General features: G+C 39.3%; 1 protein-coding gene across 2 annotated transcripts in view; it reads left to right on the forward strand.

Moving 5' to 3' along the window:
* LOC149461226 (uncharacterized) overlaps positions 1-21831 on the forward strand; it is a 47743-nt gene that overhangs the window by 431 nt on the left and 25481 nt on the right. Inside the window, exons 2-4 of one of the 2 annotated variants that reach the window (XM_089678563.1) lie at positions 1643-1730; positions 4020-4118; positions 16782-16962. In XM_089678563.1, coding sequence (XP_089534689.1) covers positions 1643-1730; positions 4020-4118; positions 16782-16922 — 328 coding nt within the window. In that variant the 3' untranslated portion in view covers positions 16923-16962. The remainder of the gene's footprint in view (positions 1-1642; positions 1731-4019; positions 4119-16781; positions 16963-21831) is intronic. The other variant, XM_089678562.1, reaches the window with a different exon arrangement.

Below are 21831 nucleotides of genomic sequence, written 5' to 3' on the forward strand. Positions count from 1 at the left end.
TTCCCTGGGACCTGCTGTCTGCCTGTTGCTGTTGTTTGTCCTCCCATTCCTGGGTTCTACCATCTGTATGGGGCTGCTTACTGGTTGTTCCTTCATTTACAATCCTTTCTGGCTTTTCCTGCACTCTAGATCTCCATTTTGACATGCCTGCCTTAGTTATCTATTCAGGTTGACCATTTTAGGGTTCATATTGTTCTTTATTCTTGTTCCTGACCCTTTCAGTCCCGTGTTTTGAGTGTTCCTTGGTAACCCTGTGTTTGCTTAGTTCTTGTTTAAATGTCCTGTATTCCCTCCTCCTAGCTCATTTTCCTTCTTGTTTCTGCTTGCTCTCAATCTGTGTCAACAGTGTTGCTTTTCTTCTGGTGATCTCCTTGAAACTGCTAACTTCTAACTTCTGAACTGCCTTTGATCAAGTGCATATCCTGACCATGCTAGAGGTAATTGTAGCCATACTAGTGCACTTGCAACAAGAACAATTGATACTTTTTTATTTGCACTAACATCCAATTTTTCAGGACAAGCTTTTGCGGTATTTAACCTTCCTTAAGGCCCAAGCAATACTAATGCACAAAGTTTTAGCAGAATGTTAAAGTAACAGTCTGTTAAAAGTTTGTGTATTAGTACTGCTGAGGCCTTGAAGAAGGAGACCCACCCCGAAAGCTTGCCCTGAAAAATTGGATTTTTTTTACATTAGTTTCTGTAAAAGTTTTTAATAAAACCTACAAGACAATAAAAAAAAACAAATCAAAATAGAATTTAGAACAACGAATAAACATCAACTCAAAACAATTAAAGCAGCAACAACTCACTTTTTATGTCTCGTAAAATAACGATTACATGCAATACCCTAATAACACAAAATTTCAGCACAAAATCAAAGCTGCCCCCATGAGCATACCTTTCAAATCCAGACATTATCACAATACAACCCCTAAAAGGTAAATAATTTAAAAATGGATGTTAGTGAAAATACAAAAAATATCATGGACAGTACTCAATTCTTCTGACCATGCTAGTAATCCACTGTGTTTTATCATCACTATGTTCCTAACTACGTCTCTGCTTCATGCTCTGGTTTTGATTTTGATGTTCCTATTTAGTTACTCCTGAAAATGACCTTAGACAGGGCTCTGGACTGTTTTTGTCTTCAGTTTGGCTCTAGCTCTGGCAAACTGGATATGACATTTGCATACCTGACTACTCCAAGCTTCCTAGCTTACCCTTGAGAGCCCCCTTTGTGTTCACATCAAATAATCTGATAAAATTATTTGGGGGGCGTGAGTCAAGCACACTTGTATAAAGTGTCCTAGGAAAGTGAGTCCTGATTGTTATAAAATTATTATATATGATAAAAGATCTGATGACACAGCATGGATACACCACAAGAAAGGACCAAATACAGTAGATGTTCAATTAAATAGAGATGCAATTTAATTTTTTTGAATACACAGTAATTAACGGGGGTCTCCTGCCTATCCACACTCTGACTGATCTTGGTCTCTCACTAACTCAAGTATATTGCATTTTGAAAGGTTTCTTTTCGTATTCCACAAACATCTGAGGTTCCCTGGTCTAATATAAAAAGAAAAACTGTTTTGACACTTAGTAATCTATTATTTCTCTCTTTTATTTCTGTCTTCAGAGTAGATCCTCCTCCAGCACATAAACCAGCACCTCCACCAAAGAAGAAAACAGAAGTAAAAGCCCATATAACTGCTCAAGACATTCAGGTATATAGATTCATTAACAAACCTAGATAGACTGAACTATGAAAACTTTGTGTAGCAAATTATATTGCTTTGTCCTTCTGCTAGTATAGACCAGAGAATGAAAAATAAGCGCTTTCTGTTATTTGTGTAAAAGCTGAGCTCCAGGCATGCGAGATTCTGAAAAGAAACTAGATTTAACGGAAATAAATACTGTTATTGCTGAATAGGAACCTGTTGGCTAAAAAATATAATTCTATAGATATGGTTTTTAATTGTTATGAATAGGCTCCCATGATTACATTTTTGCATTATCAGCATTTTTTTGCAGGAATTTAGAAGTGTACATACTGCATGTTATCACCTTCTGACAGTTGTCCAGCTACAACTTCCCACATGCATTGTACCAGTACCATGTTGAGGCACATTCAGCTTGGTGTTTGAGAAGGAGCAAAAAACAGCAGTAGTTCAAACTGCATAGGTACCCATAGTAATATACAGTGCTCAGCATAAATGAGCACACCCCTTTTGAAAAGTAATATTTTAGTCAATATCTCAATGAACACAAGAACAATTTTCAACATTTTGACAAAACTGGGTTTAATAAAACATTTGTTTTGCTCCTAAGACTTTCATTGGGGTGTATTCATATTTGCAACATGGTCTTGAATTAATTTGTTAGGAAAAATACTTTTTTGTGTCTGCAAATGAACAAATCTTGTTTGCAATCAATGGCCCGCATTTGTGGGAGTATTTTGTAGTATAGTGTCCCATAGAAAATGTTGATTCTGCGACACCTGCTGGTGGTCACTGGAACTGCAGTTATCAGCCCAGAAAACCACTGAGCCATCAGCAGGTGAACTCAGATTTAAAGCGGAGCTACACCCAAAAGGGGAAGTTCCGCTTTAAGGACTGCTCCCTCGCTCCCCATTAAGGATTGGCACCTTTGGGGGGCGGGGGGGTACCTGAATTTGACAGGTACCCACTCCCAATTTCGATCTGATCGCCTCGGCGATCGGAAACAGAAGGTGTCCTCCCTTCCTCCCTCCCTGTAGTCTTTTGGGACATGTGACAGGTCCCAGAAGACTACAGGACCATTCATGAAGCGCAGCGTTACTTCCGCATGCGCAGTGGGTACCCAGCTGTGAAGCCACAAGCTATTGCGTGCCAAGCTGTGAAGCTGCCCACACTGAAGATGCCGGCCTCCTGGAATACAGGACGGCCAGTGAAACGGGCTGCGGGGGACACACCACGTGACCGAGTGACAGGTGAATGGCTGTTTTTTAAAAGTCAGCAGCTACAGTTTTTGTAGCTGCTGACTTTTATTTTTTGACAGGTGGGTGGAACTCCGCTTTAACAGTTCCCCTGCCTTGAGGAGTGGCCTCTGGGTGCTCCGCCATGTCCAAACACCATGGTCTTGAAGTTGGCTAGGCACCTCACTGCTGGGGTCTGGAAGCTGACTGAGTAACGTGCCGCCGGAGTCTGGAGGCTGACTAAGTACCCCGCCGCCAGGGTCCAAAAACAGGCTGGGCTCCCTGCTGGTCAGATCCCTGAGGAGGCACAGCACTTGGAGCTTACAATCCTTTAATGCAGCATATCTCCCAATGCTGGGATTATGTTTGCAAATCTTGTTTGCAATCAATGGCCCGCATTTGTGGGAGTATTTTGTAGTATAGTGTCCCATAGAAAATGTTGATTCACTGTATGTTGTGGTGTGTCTACAACACATGAACACCAAATTTCTTTATTGTTGCCACTTCCTCGGTTTAAATATGATACACAGATGTCTGCAAGTACAGTTACATTTAGCTTATAAAATGTATACAGTATATGAAGGGACTTCGATCATATTGCGGAATCGATCAATTCAGATATGGAATCATATGACCTCTACATGTTTCTAGGTCAACAGTTAACCATTTTGTTAGAAACACTGTCCGATAGATAGGGTGTTTAAGTGAAACCTTCTTATGTAATAAATCTGTATCATCTGTCTGGTTTACTAAGTCTACAAACAACATATTGTCCTTCCCCAAGGGGAGTTTACTGTGTATATCTCTGCACATTGTAATACTATTGTACGCTGTTAGATGTATTTTCTTCACTGTGGGTTTTCGTATCTTATAAAAATTGCAGTTATATAAAAATGTATATATGAAAAAGTTTGATGGTTCAAATAAAATAATATTTTATAATCTAATAATAATGCAATTTAAACCTGGGTTAAAATATTGTGTTTGTCATAGTTGCAAATATATATACAGTATATATAATAATAATTAATAACAAATTTGTTTGTGACTGTCTCTTCAGATTGTGCACTTAGACCCGGTAAAAGCAGAAGAAGAGATTATTGCACTACCCATACAGACACCTTATTATGATATCTCAGCATCAGACTGTGAGAAGAGGGTAAGATGCACCTAGGTAAAAAATTGACATGTAGATATTCCATGTATGTTAAAAATCTTTGGTAGCGTGATGTGGAGTGCCTTGTTGGTTAGGAAAATCAGGTACAACCAACATGCTTCAGGGAATGTGGACTTCTTATACTTCAGGGCTTAAGAAAATTCTTGTATTTGGATTCGAGCATTATTTGAAGCAAAGACTGGCATGTAGACTAAGGCTTGGTTTATATATGTGCAGGTGCGGGAAAATCTGTGCAGCCGCACCACCCACACCAAGAAATGCGGACCCGCGGGTGGGTGCCATTAGTTCTAATGGTTCTAATTAGTTCTAATGGCACGCCGCTCGCACTGGAAATCGCAACCACACTGGGAACTGAGGTTCCCGTGTGGGCTCTATTTCCAAAGAAGTGCAGGGACTTCTTCCCTGTGTGTCATGGGGCACGGGAGTCCAATCAAATGAACGGGCTTTCGTGCCAACGCAAAATGCGGCCCGCGCGTCTGCATATATGTGAACCAGGGCTTAGGGAGCTGAAACAGCAGCTTGCTACGTCTATGATACAGGCAACACTACCAATACAGCAGGCACAGTGTCAGCTCCTCTACTGCATAGTAAATAGAGAGATTGTAACTTTTGCTTTTGCAATTGAAGGATTCAACGACCAGGAATGACTATAGCAGGCAAGCACGTGCACCACTCTAGGGCACCCCTATTCCCAGTTTTTGCCCTACCTTTACAGCTCTTCCCACGCTGACTGCAGGAGGTTCCCTGTCAGCTCCCCTCCTCATTCACACTACATTCCATTCTGCTTCTTCTTTACCTCCTTGTCCTCCTTCTGTCTCCCCTTCATCCTCATTCTTGTTTTGTGATCCAACTCTACCTCCTCTACTCCTCTACATGTCTTCCATGCTCAGCCACAATTCTGCATCCTCTTGTCTATAGGTGCATGAGCAGCAGCTACTCTGCTTCTTCTCCTAGTGGTAAAACGGAAAAATTTGAGCGCTTGGTGAGTGATAAATATGATGGAGTAGCTGCTGGCATATGAAGGCAAACCTCAGGAGACGACAAATCAAATTGGTAAAATATAAACTATGCAGCGCTCATAAACATATAAACATGAAAAGTAGTCATATACATCAAGATGGATATATCCAAACGGTGCTAAACACAAAATGATAAAATGTAAACCATAACGAGTAACATAAAGTCACTAGTAGTGTAAAATATCTGTGACTTCTGTGATAAAATCAATAAAATCGTTAAGCAGAATATCCGTGACTCCTGTGTTAGTAGAAATGGATATAGATTGCACTAACCAGATGGCGAAAATGCTGGATCTGTAACACTGTAGACAGTGGAAGTCATCAACGCAGCAACCACCAGGTGTCATACATCCGGATATGGTTTCCAGCCTCCAGAGATGCCGATAACAGCCACCAGGGGGATCATGTACAGTACCATGTGTCATGTCAGCAGGAATCAGGAATCACCTTCAAAAGTGGGGCTCCCAAACAAAAACGAGCCTCAGAGAAAGCCTCCAATAGTGCAGTATTGTTTATTAGTCAAAATTTGAACATACAAAAAGAATCTCACTTACATTGGAAATCAAAGATGGCCGCGGGCCATCCATATATGGCCATCGGTGTGTACACAGTAGTTAGGGGCACTTCCCTAACGCGTTTCGTGTTCAAACACTTTTTCAAAGGGCTCCTAGTGGTTTAGGACTGTCTCCTTCCATTATATATGCACATATTCACCAGCACGTCATAAATCGTCAAGTGTCATTCAAAATGTTTATTGCAGACAGATTATATCACAAAGGACCAAGTGAAATGTTTTGGAACCATGCAAAACCCCTTCATCAGGCATGTGGTCACATGCAGATTCATTGTGTGCTGGCAAATATGTGCATTGATCTGCAATGATTCCAGGTTCCAGCTGATAGTTGGTGCAGCACCCGCTGGAACGTGTGCAATGGGAATATTGACAATCCTTCCATAATCAAACATACTTGACCAACATGTGTTCAGCTACAATATTGTCTGAGTGGAATGCTTCTGCGCTACCCTATAGCAGAAATACTGCTACAGGGTGGCACAGGTGTACAAAATCACGTATATATACGTGATTTTGCAGTTCCAGGTAGGGGGCACGCGCTGCCATTCGCAGCCTCGGCTGTCAATCATAGGGTCCCGGCTGGTGATTCCCCACCGACACCTGGCAATCTCCGAGGATTTCCGATAGCGGAGAGACCTGTTTGTAAACAATACAGATCTCTACATTGTCAGCTCCTGCACCATACAAAGCAGTGTGCTTATAGTAAAACACAACACACAATTTCATAGTAAAACAGCACACAGCGCACAGTTAACCCTTTGATTGCCCCATATGTTAACCCCTTCCTGCCCGGTGCCATTAGTAAAGTGTCAGTGCTTTTTATTAGCACCGATCACTGTATTGGTGTCACTTGGGATGTCAGTGACACCAAGTCAGTTCCCCCCAGTGTCAGAATGCCTGCCGCAGTCCTGCTATAAGTTGCTGATTGCTGCCATTACTAGCAAAAAAAAAAGAAAAAAAATGCATTCCGCAATTTGTAAATGCTATAACTTTCACATAAACCAATTAATTTTGTTTAGCAAATACATGTATCAGAATGCATTTTGGCCTAAATTTATGACAAAATTTTATTTTTAAAAATTTTTTACTGGACATGTTTAATAGCAAAAAGTCAAAAATATTGATTTTTTTCAAAATTGTTGGTATTTTTTGTTTATAGCGCAAAAGATAAAAATGCACAAGTGATCAAATACCACCAAAAGAAAGCTCTATTTGTGTGAAAAAAAGGACATAAATTTAATTTGGGTGCAGCATTGCATGACTGCGCAATTGTCAGTTAAATTAATGAAGAGCCTTATCGCAAACAAAAAAAGGCCTGGTCAGGAAGGGGGGTAAATCCTCAGGAGGGCAAGTGGTTAACCATTAGCCGCCCGGCCAATAGCCGTTTGGCGGCTTGAAAAGCGCTGCAGCTTTCCGGGTCCACGCCATTTGGCGTGCTCCCGCACATGCGCCGTTTGCGCTATTGCAGAGCGGCGCAGCAGCGGGATCTGTCACCGCCCGTGCACCTCGGACACGGCCGATGACAGATCCGAGTACCGGCTCCCGTTGCCGGTACCATGTGACCTGCCGCGACCAATCACAGCAGGTCACATGACAGTTGTATACAATGGATGGCTTCATTCATGATGCCATCCATTGTATACTAGTGCCTAGCTGTGAATGGTCACAGCTAATCACATGCACATGTCATGTGATTAGCTGTGACCAAATCACAGCTAAGCACAAAAAAAAAAAAAAAAAAAAAAAGCTGAATGAATCGATTTCATTCAGCTAAATGCTTGCTTATAGCAAAGTAATTCTTTGCTATAAGCAAATTGTGTAAAAAAAAAAAAAAAAAAAAAAATACTGATCACTTCCCCAAAGTAGTACAATGTTACTATGGTAACATTGTACTATTTTGGTCATAGTAAAATATGAAAAAAAATCTTAAAAAAAATAAAAAAAAAATGTAATAAAAAATTAAATATAATAAAAAAATAAAAAAAAATTAAAAAAAAATATAATTTTTTTTTTTTTCATACTGTCACCAATCAGTGTCCCTGTTCACCGCCATGCCAGTTATATGATGACGCTGTACTGCACTGGTGACAGTATGTAAAAAAAAAAATAGTGAAAATAATATTTTTCATTTTTTCATTTTCGGAAAAATTATGACAAAAAAATACAACTTCAAAAAACTCGCCATGCCTCTTATGAAGTACGTCGGACTGTCTACTCAGCAAAAAGGGGTCATTTGGGGATATCTGTACTATTCTGACATTCTTGGACCTCAAGAAATTAGATTGGCTGTCAGTACTTCAGGATTGATCAATATTCAGATCTATACCATAGTTTGTGAACTCTATAACTTTCCTACAAACTAAATAATACATCCTAATTTGGGTTATTTTCACCAAAGACATGGAGCAGAATACATCTCGGCCTAAATTTATGAAGAACAATTATTTATTTGTAAACTTTTATAACAGAAACAAAGAAAAATGTGTTTTTTTTTCAAAATTTTTGGTCTTTTTTTGTTAATTTAGCAAAAAATAAAAACCCCAGCGGTGATTAAATACCACCAAAAGAAAGCTCTAGTTGTGTGAAGAAAATGATAAAATTTTAGTTTGGGTACAATGTTGTATGACTGCGCAATTGTCATTCAAAGTGTGAGAGCGCTGAAACCTGAAAAATGGCCTGGGCAGGAAGGTGTAAAATTGCACGGTATTGAAACGGTTAATAGATCAAATACAGTATTCTGCCAAAATGAACCTGTTCATGAATGGATACACCTTTGTTATCATTAAAAAGGAATAACTGTTAAGAGCAATGCCATTGTGCATAAACTGTAAAGCTTCATATTAAACCACAATGTTTAGACCTAGTTACTTTGTTCATGCACATGCAGTTCATAAAAGAGATTGACCGTAAACTGTTTATACTGTATACTCTGTGATCTACAAGTCTACAAGGTCTACAGAACGTGTCCTGTAGACAAACTCAATTCTGAGAAATAGCATGAGAATCAAAGCAGTATTCTGACTCTATATATATTATTGAATCTAGAAAGAAATCAAATATTTGTCTCTGCCAGTAATATTAAGCTGATGTCAAAGAATCCATTGTTGTCTGTCAGCTGAAGACTACTAAGATCAATGTTTTGGCAGTATGCAATCTTTCTTGCTTGCAATGACTGACGTGTATTATCAGTATAACAGCTGATAAATATGTGTACCGCCAAATTAATATATTACTGATTCAACAGAAATGACTTTATCAAGACATCCTGTTATTAAAGTGTACCTGTGGGTGTCAAGCCATTAGACATGATAAGCTGCCTCCATTTCTGGTTTGCAGGCATTTTCAGGCATCTGTATGCATTTCTGAATTTGGAGAAAGCCCCATTAGTGTATTTCACACATAATATACTTGTCAGGAGTGACATGTGAATTATCTACTATAAACATACAGTATGTCAAATTCCTCTGATCAAATAAACTCCACACCGTATGGTAATTCCTTTATTGAACTGCAGTTAAATATTGAAAAACTTTTAAAATCAATGTTTAAAAGGCAAAAATAATATTGCTACTACAAAATAAAATAATGGCATATAATATGGTATAATTCTGTTACACTTATCAAAAAATGATGTGTGTGGTCACAACTCGAGGAGTGATAGCAAAAATGTCTGGCTGAACAAATTATCTTTCCTAGCAACACTAATTAAATCAACTTATGAACCCTTTAATTGTCTAACTATGAAGCAAACAAATACATAAAATAAAAAAGATGGATCCAGTACTGGCACCTAATAGTAAATCATGCTTCAAATTAATAGGTTGACAATACTTTTGGCTGCTGGGCAACAAACAAAATTACGGGTAAATATTTGTAAAATTAAGAGAGATTTGATTTGAATTCAAACCCAACCAACATTTTATTTGTATGTTAAAAATCCAGTATGCTTTTTTCTTAAGGGGGTCTTCATCCTCTTGCACTCATGACCATCAATAATCTACAATTAGAATTTGTTCTACAAATTGTTTAGCCACATTGGTATTTTTGTTAATATAGTATATAATTATAGAGGATCTTAAATCTTATCTTTTAGTGTCCATGTTGTACTGAGCTTAACACTCTCTATACAGGATGTAATGAAGTAAATTATGCATGTTGCATTGCACTTGTTAAATTGCAATACCTATTTTAGATTTAAGTGGAATGACATTCTATAAAGCTGAACTCTAATGCATGTATGGAAGCTGTTTTACCTGCTAAAAGATCTATATTTCTGTCCATCCCATCTTTAGATTTACACAGCCCTGCTTCACAGCACAGCCATGGAAGGGTAGGAGGCCAGGAATTGTAACATCTACACACCTTTTTGTGCTACATTTAAGGATATAACTAACATGTAACCAATTTAATCTATTTTTGTACTGAGTCCCAAATTGGGTGACAAAGTCTAGTCTAGTATAAGAGCTCACTTTGAGGTAATTTGAATTACTTGTAGCGTGATTTCAGAATAAATCAGATCACAGGGTAGGATAGGCAAGCATTTTCTAAATATACTGTATACTATGCTGCTACAAATATGAAGTAGGAAAGGTTTTCTACACAAAAAGTGGTTAAGCTATAGAATGCTTAGTAATGCCGTAGCAATGGTAAAATCAAAAATCAAATTTAAAAACAACTAATAAAAACCAAATATAAGAATTGATCAGACTACACTTGGGGATTTAGGAAGGATGCTTCCCTCCTGTGTGGTAGAAGAGTTGCTCCGGGGTGTTTGTTTTTCCTTCCCCTGGGCCAAAGATGCAAGCCTTGTGGAAGGTTGTAAGGGATGGACAGCATTCATTTTAATACTTATAAACTTGTACACTACATGTAATGGGCTACTTCCCTGGAGGTGGATATCTAATGATGCCACTTGCATGTTAATCCCCCTTAAGATGTGTGATTCGAGAGTTTCATATATACATACGTATACACTATATATATATATATATATGTGGTGCTACCCCCTCAGGGGCCACGTGATAATGCTTGTTCCCAGTGGTTGCCCTGACCTCCCAACACCTCTGACACTCTGGGTTCAGACGGGACAGACTAAGACATTTAAACGGAAAATGGTTTAATGTAGCTTAACGTGTAATAAACAGCCTAAATCTCAATCAATTGACTTAAAACTTTGTACAGCCCAAGTTCTCAACATTCCAAACATGTTCTAGAAATTTCATAGATTTCGGCCTGCCACATTTAAGCACATTATGGTACGTTAAGCTCTTTTTACATTAAGCTGTTTACATTAAATGTTTTAGCACTGTAAAATATAGCTTAATGTGAATAACTTTTGGTGTGATTTACCAAATGATCTGAAATTTTCAGAATATGTTGTCATAGATAGAGTCTTCTATTTTGTGAAGTTTGGGGGAAATTGGTTAACATCTAAGTTCTTTTTTGTACGTTAAGCTACATTAAGTTCCCCAAAAAACAAGCTTAATTTTCTTTGTGGCAGACCAAAATCTATGAAATTTCTAGGACATGTTTGGGATGTTGAGAACTTGGGCTGTGCAAAGTTTCAAGTTTTAGGCAGGTAATTACACGTTGAGCTACATTAAGCCATTTTCACATTAAATGTTTTAGTCTGTCCCGTACAAATAGTACTATAACTTTCAATGGTTGTTTGTAACATGGGAACCTTCTTACTACATGCCATAACCCTCCCCCCTCAGCTAACCCCATTCCACCCTCCATTAATGTCTGACTTCTTACTGTCCTTTCTGTCCCACTGATTTCTACTTCACCCCCCCCCCCCCCTCCAACCCCCAATCCTTGTTTAAATGCTCCTCCAATCTTCCCATAAACGTCTCCCATGCACAGCAGACCCCCTTCCATTTAGGTGTACACCATCTTTAGCATAAAGTTTGCATCCCAATGAAAGGTCAGCCCAGTGCTCTAGAAATCTAAATCTTCCCCTCTTACACCAGGTCTTTAGCCCTGCATTCAGTTCTCTAATCTCCCCGTCTTTCCAGTATTGCTCATGGTACAGGCTATATTCCAGAGAATATATCCTTGGAGGTCCTTCCCTACAACTTACAGCCTAGTTCTTTAAATTGATCCTTAAGAATTATCCATCGTCCATGTATTCTGTCATTGGTTCCAACATGGACCAGGACAGCTGGGTCATGCCCAGCCCCTCCCAGTAATTTATCAACCCAGTCCACCACACACCAAACCTTGGCACCAGAGAGAATGCAAGCCATTTGGTTGAAGTGATCCTGAACACAAATTATTCTATCAGTCCTTCTGATTATGATACTACTGCTCAGAGGCTTTGCATGTGAGAAATGAAGGAAATGGATCCATTATTTAGATGAAGTGGTCTGGAAGTACAACCATATAGACCATTTCTTGACAGGCCACTCACCTGTTATGTTTGGCCATCCTCTAGGGGGAGGGGCAAAAACCTATAGACCACAATGCCCACAAAAGAATTTGAACACATTCCAACTTTTTAGATTCAGGAGTGGAAATAATGCCTGTCTGAAGTCCAACAGTTTGTTAAAGACTGGTCATGAATGGAGCAAGAAGAGCTTGAAGCAGACTTTAACCTTCACCGTGAGAACAGAGTGCTAGTCTGATGTAAAGGCACACACCAGCAAGGACAACCGCAAAAATGGTGGAAAGAAGTCCCTGGAGTAGTCCAACAGCCCATTCTAGGTATGCCAATCTACTATATCCAGACAGAAGAAACCTAAGATAAACTGAGATGACTACACCTTGGGTTCCTTGACATGCCCAGGAAAGATACTTTCCCTAGCTTTCTTTCCTCAGCAGCTTGGAGAAGCCACAACTGAAGATGCAGAGGTAGCTGGGCAAGTGATCTGCAGCAAGGTTAGAGGCCCTCCATTGTCAGAGCTGACATGCAAACGCAAGGCTTTTTTGTGCTGTGAATCAATGTTATCATTAATAACTTTGGGCTCTTGGAGGTTTGTTTGGCACTTTCATTGGATTGCACATTTTGTAAAGCACTGCGCTATATTAATCCTGTATAATAATAATAATGTATGTAGATTCAGAACTGGCCTGCAGGCAGCCGGGCTGGAGCCTAATAGCACTTAGTTTTTTTGTAAGACTGTCTAATTGCTATCATAGTATTCTAGTTTCAGTAGGTTGGCTGTCCTTTGGTCCCTAGGCTTTGGATCCCTCTAGCTGTTTCACCTGTGTTACAAAAACTACCTTGGACTTCACTGAGAGGGATACTGTTTATGAGGATAAGTGCAAGCACCATAGCTGTTTGTGTGCTAAAATGTTTTACTGAAGTAGTAATTGTCAGCTAGACTCTCTGTTGCTATAGAGTTTATTAGAGGCTATGCTATGCAGCCGCATGTTGCCCTGATGAAGCCACAAAGACATTGCTATAAAGATTCTATGTTTGTGCAGCATAATCTATTTTACTGTATGTTAATGTTACTCCCTATATGATCATTCAGCTGACTGCCCATCCTGTCACATAAGTAGATGCAGAGATGTCATACATAGACAATACCCCTTTGTGAATGCTGGAACATCTTTACCTAGAGTCATCGGCTGGGACTACAATAAGTACCTATCGACTGAGAAGGATTCTGTGAGACCAGTGGAGCTGTCTGGCGAGTGGGACTGGTGCATATGAGTGCAGGTGTACTGTAACTTCTTATGTTGAAGCTTTACCATTGATCAGTCTATTCATTGCAGCCCTCTGAGTGGGAGCTGCCTTTCTCTTTTATACAAGCACAGCCATTTATTTCCCTGGGTTTTGTTGATTGTATTTGAAATCAGATTTTCAGCTGCAGCTCTGTGATTGTGGGAGAGAACGTTCATACACATACAGTATACAACATCTAGGCTATCTATTGCCCAATATTTCATTTAACAGTTATTATGAATTTTATTTGTGTCACTGTACATAATATACATGTGTTTCAAATCTTTGGCAAGCTCTGTTGATCAGATTGAGTTGTGTAAAAAAATAATTTTAAACTTTTAAATAACCATTTTATTATAATCACTTATTGCTAATGAAATGTCTCTGTAGATATACTATACTAATGTTATTGGCAGTAGGAAAACTTTCTTAATTCAAATGATTATTTAAATGTTTAAAATTGTTCTTATAACATTTAAAATGAACTGTACTTTAATTTGTTAAAGTTTAAGAGAATTGCAAATAGATCTTATATGGAAGTTATAAAAGAATGGAGCAGGACTGCCTACTAAAGATATGTAATCCTCCTGCGCTCAATGGAGTCCCTATACCAATCAGAAGCCGCCAACACTCAAAGTGGTACCCAACAGCAATAATACAATGATATATAATCAATTAGTGCAGCGCTAGACATATAATGTAAATAACATATATATAAAACTAGTCACAATAGAATGTCACACATCTATTCATATATCCCGATGAAGTCACATGACGATGACGCAACGCGTAGATACGCGGTGACACAGCATCCGGTTTGGCGGTGACGTACATCCGGTAAGGTCGCCATCTTAGAACACCTTGTTTTACCTGAAAACCCATACAGTACACCCATACATGGAACTGTGGATTGTGATTTCAGCGTGTGAGTTGACATCTTATTTACCAAATTAAAGTACCCACTGTGTGACATAATACGCTATGAGAGATTCTTCCTATGTTTATGTCATCCGGATGAGAGGTATATCTTGCTGAGACCAGGAGCCAGTGTATCCTTAATACTTACCTTACCGGATGGGAAGCCTATGGGAGATTTGCTGGTGATGTCTGTCTATATTGGATCAAGATCCTGAGTGATCTTAAAGGCGTATAGGCCCTTTGGGCCGCAGAGTGGAGGTGAGGGGGCAATTTTACCAAAGGAGGAGAATCACTTACCATCACTTGAAGTTATTGTGTGATCACTTGCATTGCATCATACCGCTTGGAGTTGAGCACCACTGCATAGTGTTATGAACTTTTTTATGATACTTATTTTACTCACATTCACATCAGTGAGTGGCACTGGGGACACGTGTATTATTGAGATCTATTCCTTAATATGATCACATTATTTGGTCACCTTATTGCATGAATAGATGTGTGACATTCTACTGTGACTAGTTTTATATATATGTTATTTATATTATATGTCTAGTGTTGCACTAATTGATTATATATCATTGTATTAGGACTGCCTACGTGTCTCATGTATTGAACGTCAATAGAAAAGATCCTTGGGCATGAGGAAGAGCCATGGGATGATAGTGATCCTATTGCTGAAGGCAACTGGCCAGCAACAGGATCTCTAAACACAATATTATTTGTTCTAATGACATTGCTTCCTCACTGAAGAGTGAAAGTCTTCTGTTTTTTGGCTGAAGACTCTCATCGAGGCAGAAACGCAGTTGCTTGTGTGACATAAGTCTGAGTTGTAATCAGAGTCAGCACAGTTAGATTAAAAAGAGGGATAAAAAAGAAAAATCCACTATACAATGTCCTAGAGGTGAGCCAACCTATAATGTAACATTTTCTTCCACAGTAGGGTTGCTACCTACCCAATTTTGAAGACACTAGACTAGGAGGTTTATTTACTAAACCTGGAGAGTACAAAGTCAGGCTCACGTCTGCATAGAAACCAATCAGCTTCTAACCTCAGCTTGTTCAGTTAAGCTTTGGCAATGAAACCTGGAAGCTGATTGGTTTCTCTGCAGAAGTGAGCCTGACTTTGTACTCTTCAGGTTTAGTAAATAAACCACAAAAATAGAACAGAAAGAAGCCACCTGTAAAGGCACAAATAGTTTGTGTCCTAGTACTATCTCCGACTCACTTATCATAGAAGTGTGGATTTATAAACCGGGAAATGCATAGTAGACAATGTGGTAGTGTGACAAGAGCAACACCACCTAGAGAAAAGAGGTTACTTAAAGATCCACGCGGAGTAATGTAGGTTCAGTAGTTACAAAGAGTACTTTATTTGATTACATAGATCATGGGGAGGTTAAACATAAGCACGGTGAACATATCAGTCAAATAAAATCATTTAAAAGCACTTGGCGTCCTCATTTCTGGGTTCCCTATGTGCCAAAATCACCCAGAAATGAGGACGCCAAGTGCTTTTAAATGATTTTATTTGTCTGATATGTTCACCGTGCTTATGTTTAACCTCCCCATGATCTATGTGATCAAATAAAGTACTCTTTGTAACTACTGAACCTACATTACTCCGCGTGGATCTTTAAGTAACCTCTTTTCTCTAGGTGGTGTTGCTCTTGTCACACTACCACATTGTCTACATTAGTAAATAAACCCCTATGTGTGTCTTCAATTGCTATGCTTAGGGCACGCTGAATAGAACACCAACTCTCCCACCTTCCACACCAACTTTCCTGGTATATTCTGAAGGGTTCGCTGTCACCTTGATAGCACTGTGTACCAGGACCGCTGACAGCACCTCCTGTAAATTAAGGCAATTACATTTTTGAAGGAAGCCTGCAACATTTTTGTTATACATATCTTCTAAGTAGCAAACTAATGCAAAGAAGATAGATTATGTGCTTTGTGCTTCCAATAAAAAAATATTTTATGGAAATTTGGAACCATCCTGTTTAAGGCCAGATTAAGTTCTTAGTGCTGCCATGCTGTTTACTTTTTACTATGGCAACACGGTAAGGACTGATGATGGCAGCAGACTTTTCTATGACGTTTTTTCAACTTTAATGTGGTCTCTTGAAAAATAAGTAGCATTGAAAATATCCAGGTTAGACTTGTTAATACATATAATATTTGTTTGAGAGGCTAAGAGAGAGGTAATTCCTCATAATAGAAGCAACCCAGTACAAATTGATTTTCTCCTCAAACTTTGTTTTTTCCCCCAAATGTTAGGTGCCTTTTAAGTTTAAAATGATATTTTCTGTGTTAATCTTTGCATTTTTACTTTATTACCCTTCTTGACACTTTATGTGGCTGCATGTTTTTTCCTTCCTGCCTGATTTCCTTGTCCTTATCCTAATGATCCTTATTTTACCCCCATCTCTCTCACATTCTGGTACTCTGATCTACAGACTTCCTGTCACATGGACCTGGATGTCCAGTATGCTGAGCTGGATACATCTGCCCTGGCGTCACCTCCCATCACCGGGAGCTCCTTCCACGCCAGCGGAGACCTTGTCGAGTATGCAACTATCCAGCCTCTCTTACACTAAAGCATGCAGCCTAGGCCCTTTCCCTCAGCCTGGCCTCAAGGTATTCTGTTCCCCTTGCTCCTTATCATCCATCTGCCTCAGCACAACATTGTCATACTTTACCTTCCCTACCTATGTCCTCTTATGCTTCCACAGCTAAAGGTTATATCCTGCATGTGTCAACTTCCATGCATGTGTCCACCTTTACATGTCGCAAGTAGCACTTAAGAAACTAGTTAGTCTTAGAAAAAGCCATTAGTGCATTTGTACAGCAGTTTCATTTGTTTACCATTTCAAATGTCTCTTTGTTTGTATGTGGTGGCTTTTCTTTATTTAATTTTTCTTGACACCGGTACAAGGATATACAAAGGAACATCATTAGAAGAAAATCTTAGGCTAAGTAATTTGTGATGCATTTCTTTTGTATGTCATTATAAGCTGATTAATAACCTCATCTTAAAGTTGAAATCCAGGCTTTGCACATACGGCCTGAATACAAGAGGAATGTGTATTCTTACTTAAAGTGTAAGTTCAGCTTTTCAGAGCCTCCTCCCCCCCACACACACATCATTTCCCACTGCACTTACCTCCGTGGGTGGTTAGCTGTCACTGCCCATGCAGCCGGTGCAGCAATCTGGAGATTTGAAAGCCCCAATAATCTTCCCCTGTATTTCCTTTACCACTTTCACCAATCATAATCGCTCTGATTTGTACCCAGAGCCCTGAAGGTATTTCCACACCACATGTGTTGGGCAGCTATTCTAGCACAGTCCCACTGCATGGACAAGGCAAAATGTCTTGTGTCCCATGTGCCTGGTTCACATCAATGTGTTGCAGTTGTGTGCAGACGCGATGCACTGAAAGAATGTAAAGCAAGCAGTACTTTTTTCAATCCACTGCCTCGCACCGCGCAGCTGGCAATTTAGCTTTATGAGATGGAGGCAAGTGCAATGGAGACTGGAAAGGTGGGGAGGGTGTACGGTGCTAGTTCTCCTTTTAGTTTTTTTAGTGAACAGGTGAGCTTACACTTTAAAACATAGTGTCTTATGTGTTTTTGTCTTTTTTTCCAGATCTGTACAGTAATCTAGCATGAAACAACCCATACACTCTGCTTTTCTGTAGGAGTTACCTATATTTCAGACCGGTCACTGCTGCTCTCTCTCTTCGTGCGGAGTATTGGTCTAGTGTCCGCCCCCAAATTCATATAGCATGCATCTATCTTAAAGGGCATTCCAGAACTACAGAAAAATGTTTTGTTGACAACTAAATTTTTATGTAGCTACCTTCAGTGCTTACTATTAGGGCCTAATGTTAGTAATATGTTCATTTGCATATAAATATATGTACCAAGTGTATCAATTAGTGAAAATTGCCAAATCAACTATTGACCAAGTGATTTCATGCAAAAATCCAAACAATTATATGTGAACACAATATGTGATGGTGATAATTGAAAACAATTGATGCTGATCAAATACAATCTTCAAAAATAATTTTAATGACCTAAATCATATGGAAAACATATATATCTCTTTATACAAATCCATTCAGTGTAAATAATATATAAAATCACGCGTGCATATAGTGAACATACTATAGTGAAACCACCATACAAAAACAACAAAATCAGTGCTCTTAAAGTCCAATATATGCCGATGGTAACACTTAGATGACACACACTCGTGCTGATATTTGTGTGCAAGTGGATATGACAATCCGACCACCGTCTGGATGAGCCTCTCACCTTATAGCTTCGACCCTTGCGGGTCAAAGCACTTTACTGGATCCTTCTCACGGATCCTCCAAGCCTGCTATCCCTCCAAATGGTCGCTCCTTGTCGCACCCAAATCCCTCAAGGGGTCAGCACTCCACTAATGGCTCCTCTCCAGGTAAGATCAAGTGTAGCACCAATCTCTCATGTGAGACATAAAATAGATCCTCCCATAGTGTAGTAAGTTTATTTGTAAAGTAGGGACAATAACAAAAATAATAATTATTATTATTCAGTATTTATAAAGTGCCAATAGTTCGCTCAGCGCTGTACATTACAAAAGGGGGACAGAACATGTGACAGAACAATACCAATACAATGCAAAACATGAGGGGATTGAGGGCCCTGCTCTTTCGAGCTTACAATCTAGGAATAATAAAAATAATAAACTCACATAGCAGCAGTATCCAGTTCAAACCTCATGCTTTCGGATGAGGAAAGGAATGTATGGGTGTACAAAGGGTGTACAGGTGTACCAAGATGGCCGCTACTCCGGAAGTGCATCACTACGTTAGGCTGACGCGTTGCGTCACAATACCATGTGACTTCCACATGAGAGATTGGTGCTACACTTGATCTTACCTGGAGAGGAGCCATTAGTGGAGTGCTGACCCCTTGAGGGATTTGGGTGCGACAAGGAGCGACCATTTGGAGGGATAGCAGGCTTGGAGGATCCGTGAGAAGGATCCAGTAAAGCGCTTTGACCCGCAAGGGTCGAAGCTATAAGGTGAGAGGCTCATCCAGACGGTGGTCGGATTGTCATATCCACTTGCACACAAATATCAGCACGAGTGTGTGTCATCTAAGTGTTACTATCAGCATATATTGGACTTTAAGAGCACTGATTTTGTTGTTTTTGTATTGTGGTTTCACTATAGTATGTTCACTATATGCACGCGTGATTTTATATATTATTTACACTGAATGGATTTGTATAAAGAGATATATATGTTTTCCATATGATTTAGGTCATTATAATTATTTTTGAAGATTGTATTTGATCAGCATCAATTGTTTTCAATTATCACCATCACATTTTGTGTTCACATATAATTGTTTGGATTTTTGCATGAAAGCACTTGGTCAATAGTTGATTTGGCAATTTTCACTAATTGATACACTTGGTACATATATTTATATGCACTTGTTAATTATGTGAGTAGCGCTACATTATAATTTATTATTTATATGTCTATGGTAATCATTGGTATATGATCTAATGTTAGCAGCTTCTCTTCTCTATATATAGAGTTGAACACTAGTGAGCGCAGGAGGTTCACATCATTATTATTCATATGTTTATGTGGACTCCATGTTCAATTTAATTCTTCACAACCACATTTTTTTCTTACTTATAGGACCATTTTTTATTTTGCAAGTAAATTGCATACCTATGAGATATTATATTCAAGCTTGATACACAAAAAGTAATAAAAAAAAATAACCAGTGCATTTTGGAGGTCTAAGTTTAGCAATTCTGTATGTTTAGACAGTGACTATTTATTGCACAGTCCAAAGAAAAAAAAAGTTAATAAATATGTTATTTGCTCAAATCTATACAGACATTTTGAGGACATTTGAAGGTTGACATACTGTAATTTATACTACGTACAGTTTATAACAACAGTGATTTTTTTTTTCAGATTGCAAGGTAAGCATGAAATGCTAAGATGTGACTCTAAGAAATTTTGGAAATTTCTGTAGATCTTTTAACTCCACTGACCAGTTCATGGTCACATCACCTTCATAACACATCCATAGACAACAAAGTTTAAAATTTGTTGCTACTGCTGATCAAGGCCTGCTCTAATTGTGCACCAAATACAGTATGTTTTATACATGGCAAAGTCGCTGAGTTCTAGAAAATAAAAAATTCTGAAACAAAATGTAGTTATGATACAGTACAAATTGTACGAGAGACATAAGAAATTCATTTTATAAATAATTAAGTTGAGAATCTGTACGTAAGCACTCTCTGATTTCTACCATGTCCTCAAGCTGTGGGATTGAGGAATATAAATTTGCAACATTCAACAGACAATTCTCATGTGGTAATCTTATATTCTTGATCGTAATAAGAAAATCAGAAGTGGTTTTAAACAGAATATACTCAATACACTGTATTGCCAAAAGTATTGGGACACCCCTCCAAATCATTGGATTCAGGTGTTCCAATCACCTCCATGGCCACTACAAACATTTGTGAAATAATAGGTTGCTCTCGGGAGCTCAGTGAATTCCAGCGTGGTACTGTGATAGGTTGCCACCTGTGCAAAATTCCTTGCTACTAAATATTCCATGGTCAACTGTTGGTGGTATAAAAAAGTGGAAGCAACTGGGAAAAACAGCAACTCAGCCATGAAGTGGTAGGCCACGTAAAAGGACAGAGTGGGATCAGCGCATGCTGAAGCTTACAGTGCACAAAAGTCACCAGCTGTCTGCAGAGTCAATAGCTAAAGACCTCCAAACTTTGTGTGTCCTTCAGATTAGCACAACAACAACGCATAGAGAGCTTCATGGAATGGGTTCCATGGCCGAGCAGCTGCATCCAAGTCCTACATCACCAAGTGCAATGCAAAGTGTCGGATGCAGTGGTGTAAAGCACGCTGCCACTGGACTCTAGAGCAGTGGAGACGTGTTCTCTGAAGTGACGTATCATGATTCTCTCTCTGGCAATCCGATGGACGTGTCCGGGTATGGCGGTTGCCAAGAGAACGGTACTTGCCTGACTGCATTGTGCCAAATGTAAAGTTTGGTAGAGGGGGGATTATGGTGTGGGGTTGTTTTTCAGGGGTTGGGCTTGACCCCTTAGTTCCAGTGAAAGGAACTCTTAAAACCTCAGAATATCAAGACATTTTGGACATTTTCATGCTCCCAACTTTGTGGGAACATTTTGGGGATGGTCCCTTCCTGTTCCAACATGACTGCACACCAGTGCACAAAGCAAGGTCCATAAAGACATGGATGAGTGAGTTTGGGGTGGAGGAACTTGACTGGCCTGCACAGAGTCCTGACCTCAATCCGATAGAACACCTTTGGGATGGATTAGAGTGGAGACTGCGAGCCAGGCCTTCTCATCCAACATCAGTGCCCGACCTCACAAATATGCTTCTGGAAGAATGGTCAAACACTTCCATAGACACACTCCTAAACCTTGTG

Source organism: Staurois parvus, unplaced genomic scaffold (assembly GCF_062004578.1).
Source record: "Staurois parvus isolate SC_StPar_1 unplaced genomic scaffold, SC_StPar_1.0 ptg000207l, whole genome shotgun sequence".
In the NCBI taxonomy this organism is placed as follows: domain Eukaryota; kingdom Metazoa; phylum Chordata; class Amphibia; order Anura; family Ranidae; genus Staurois; species Staurois parvus.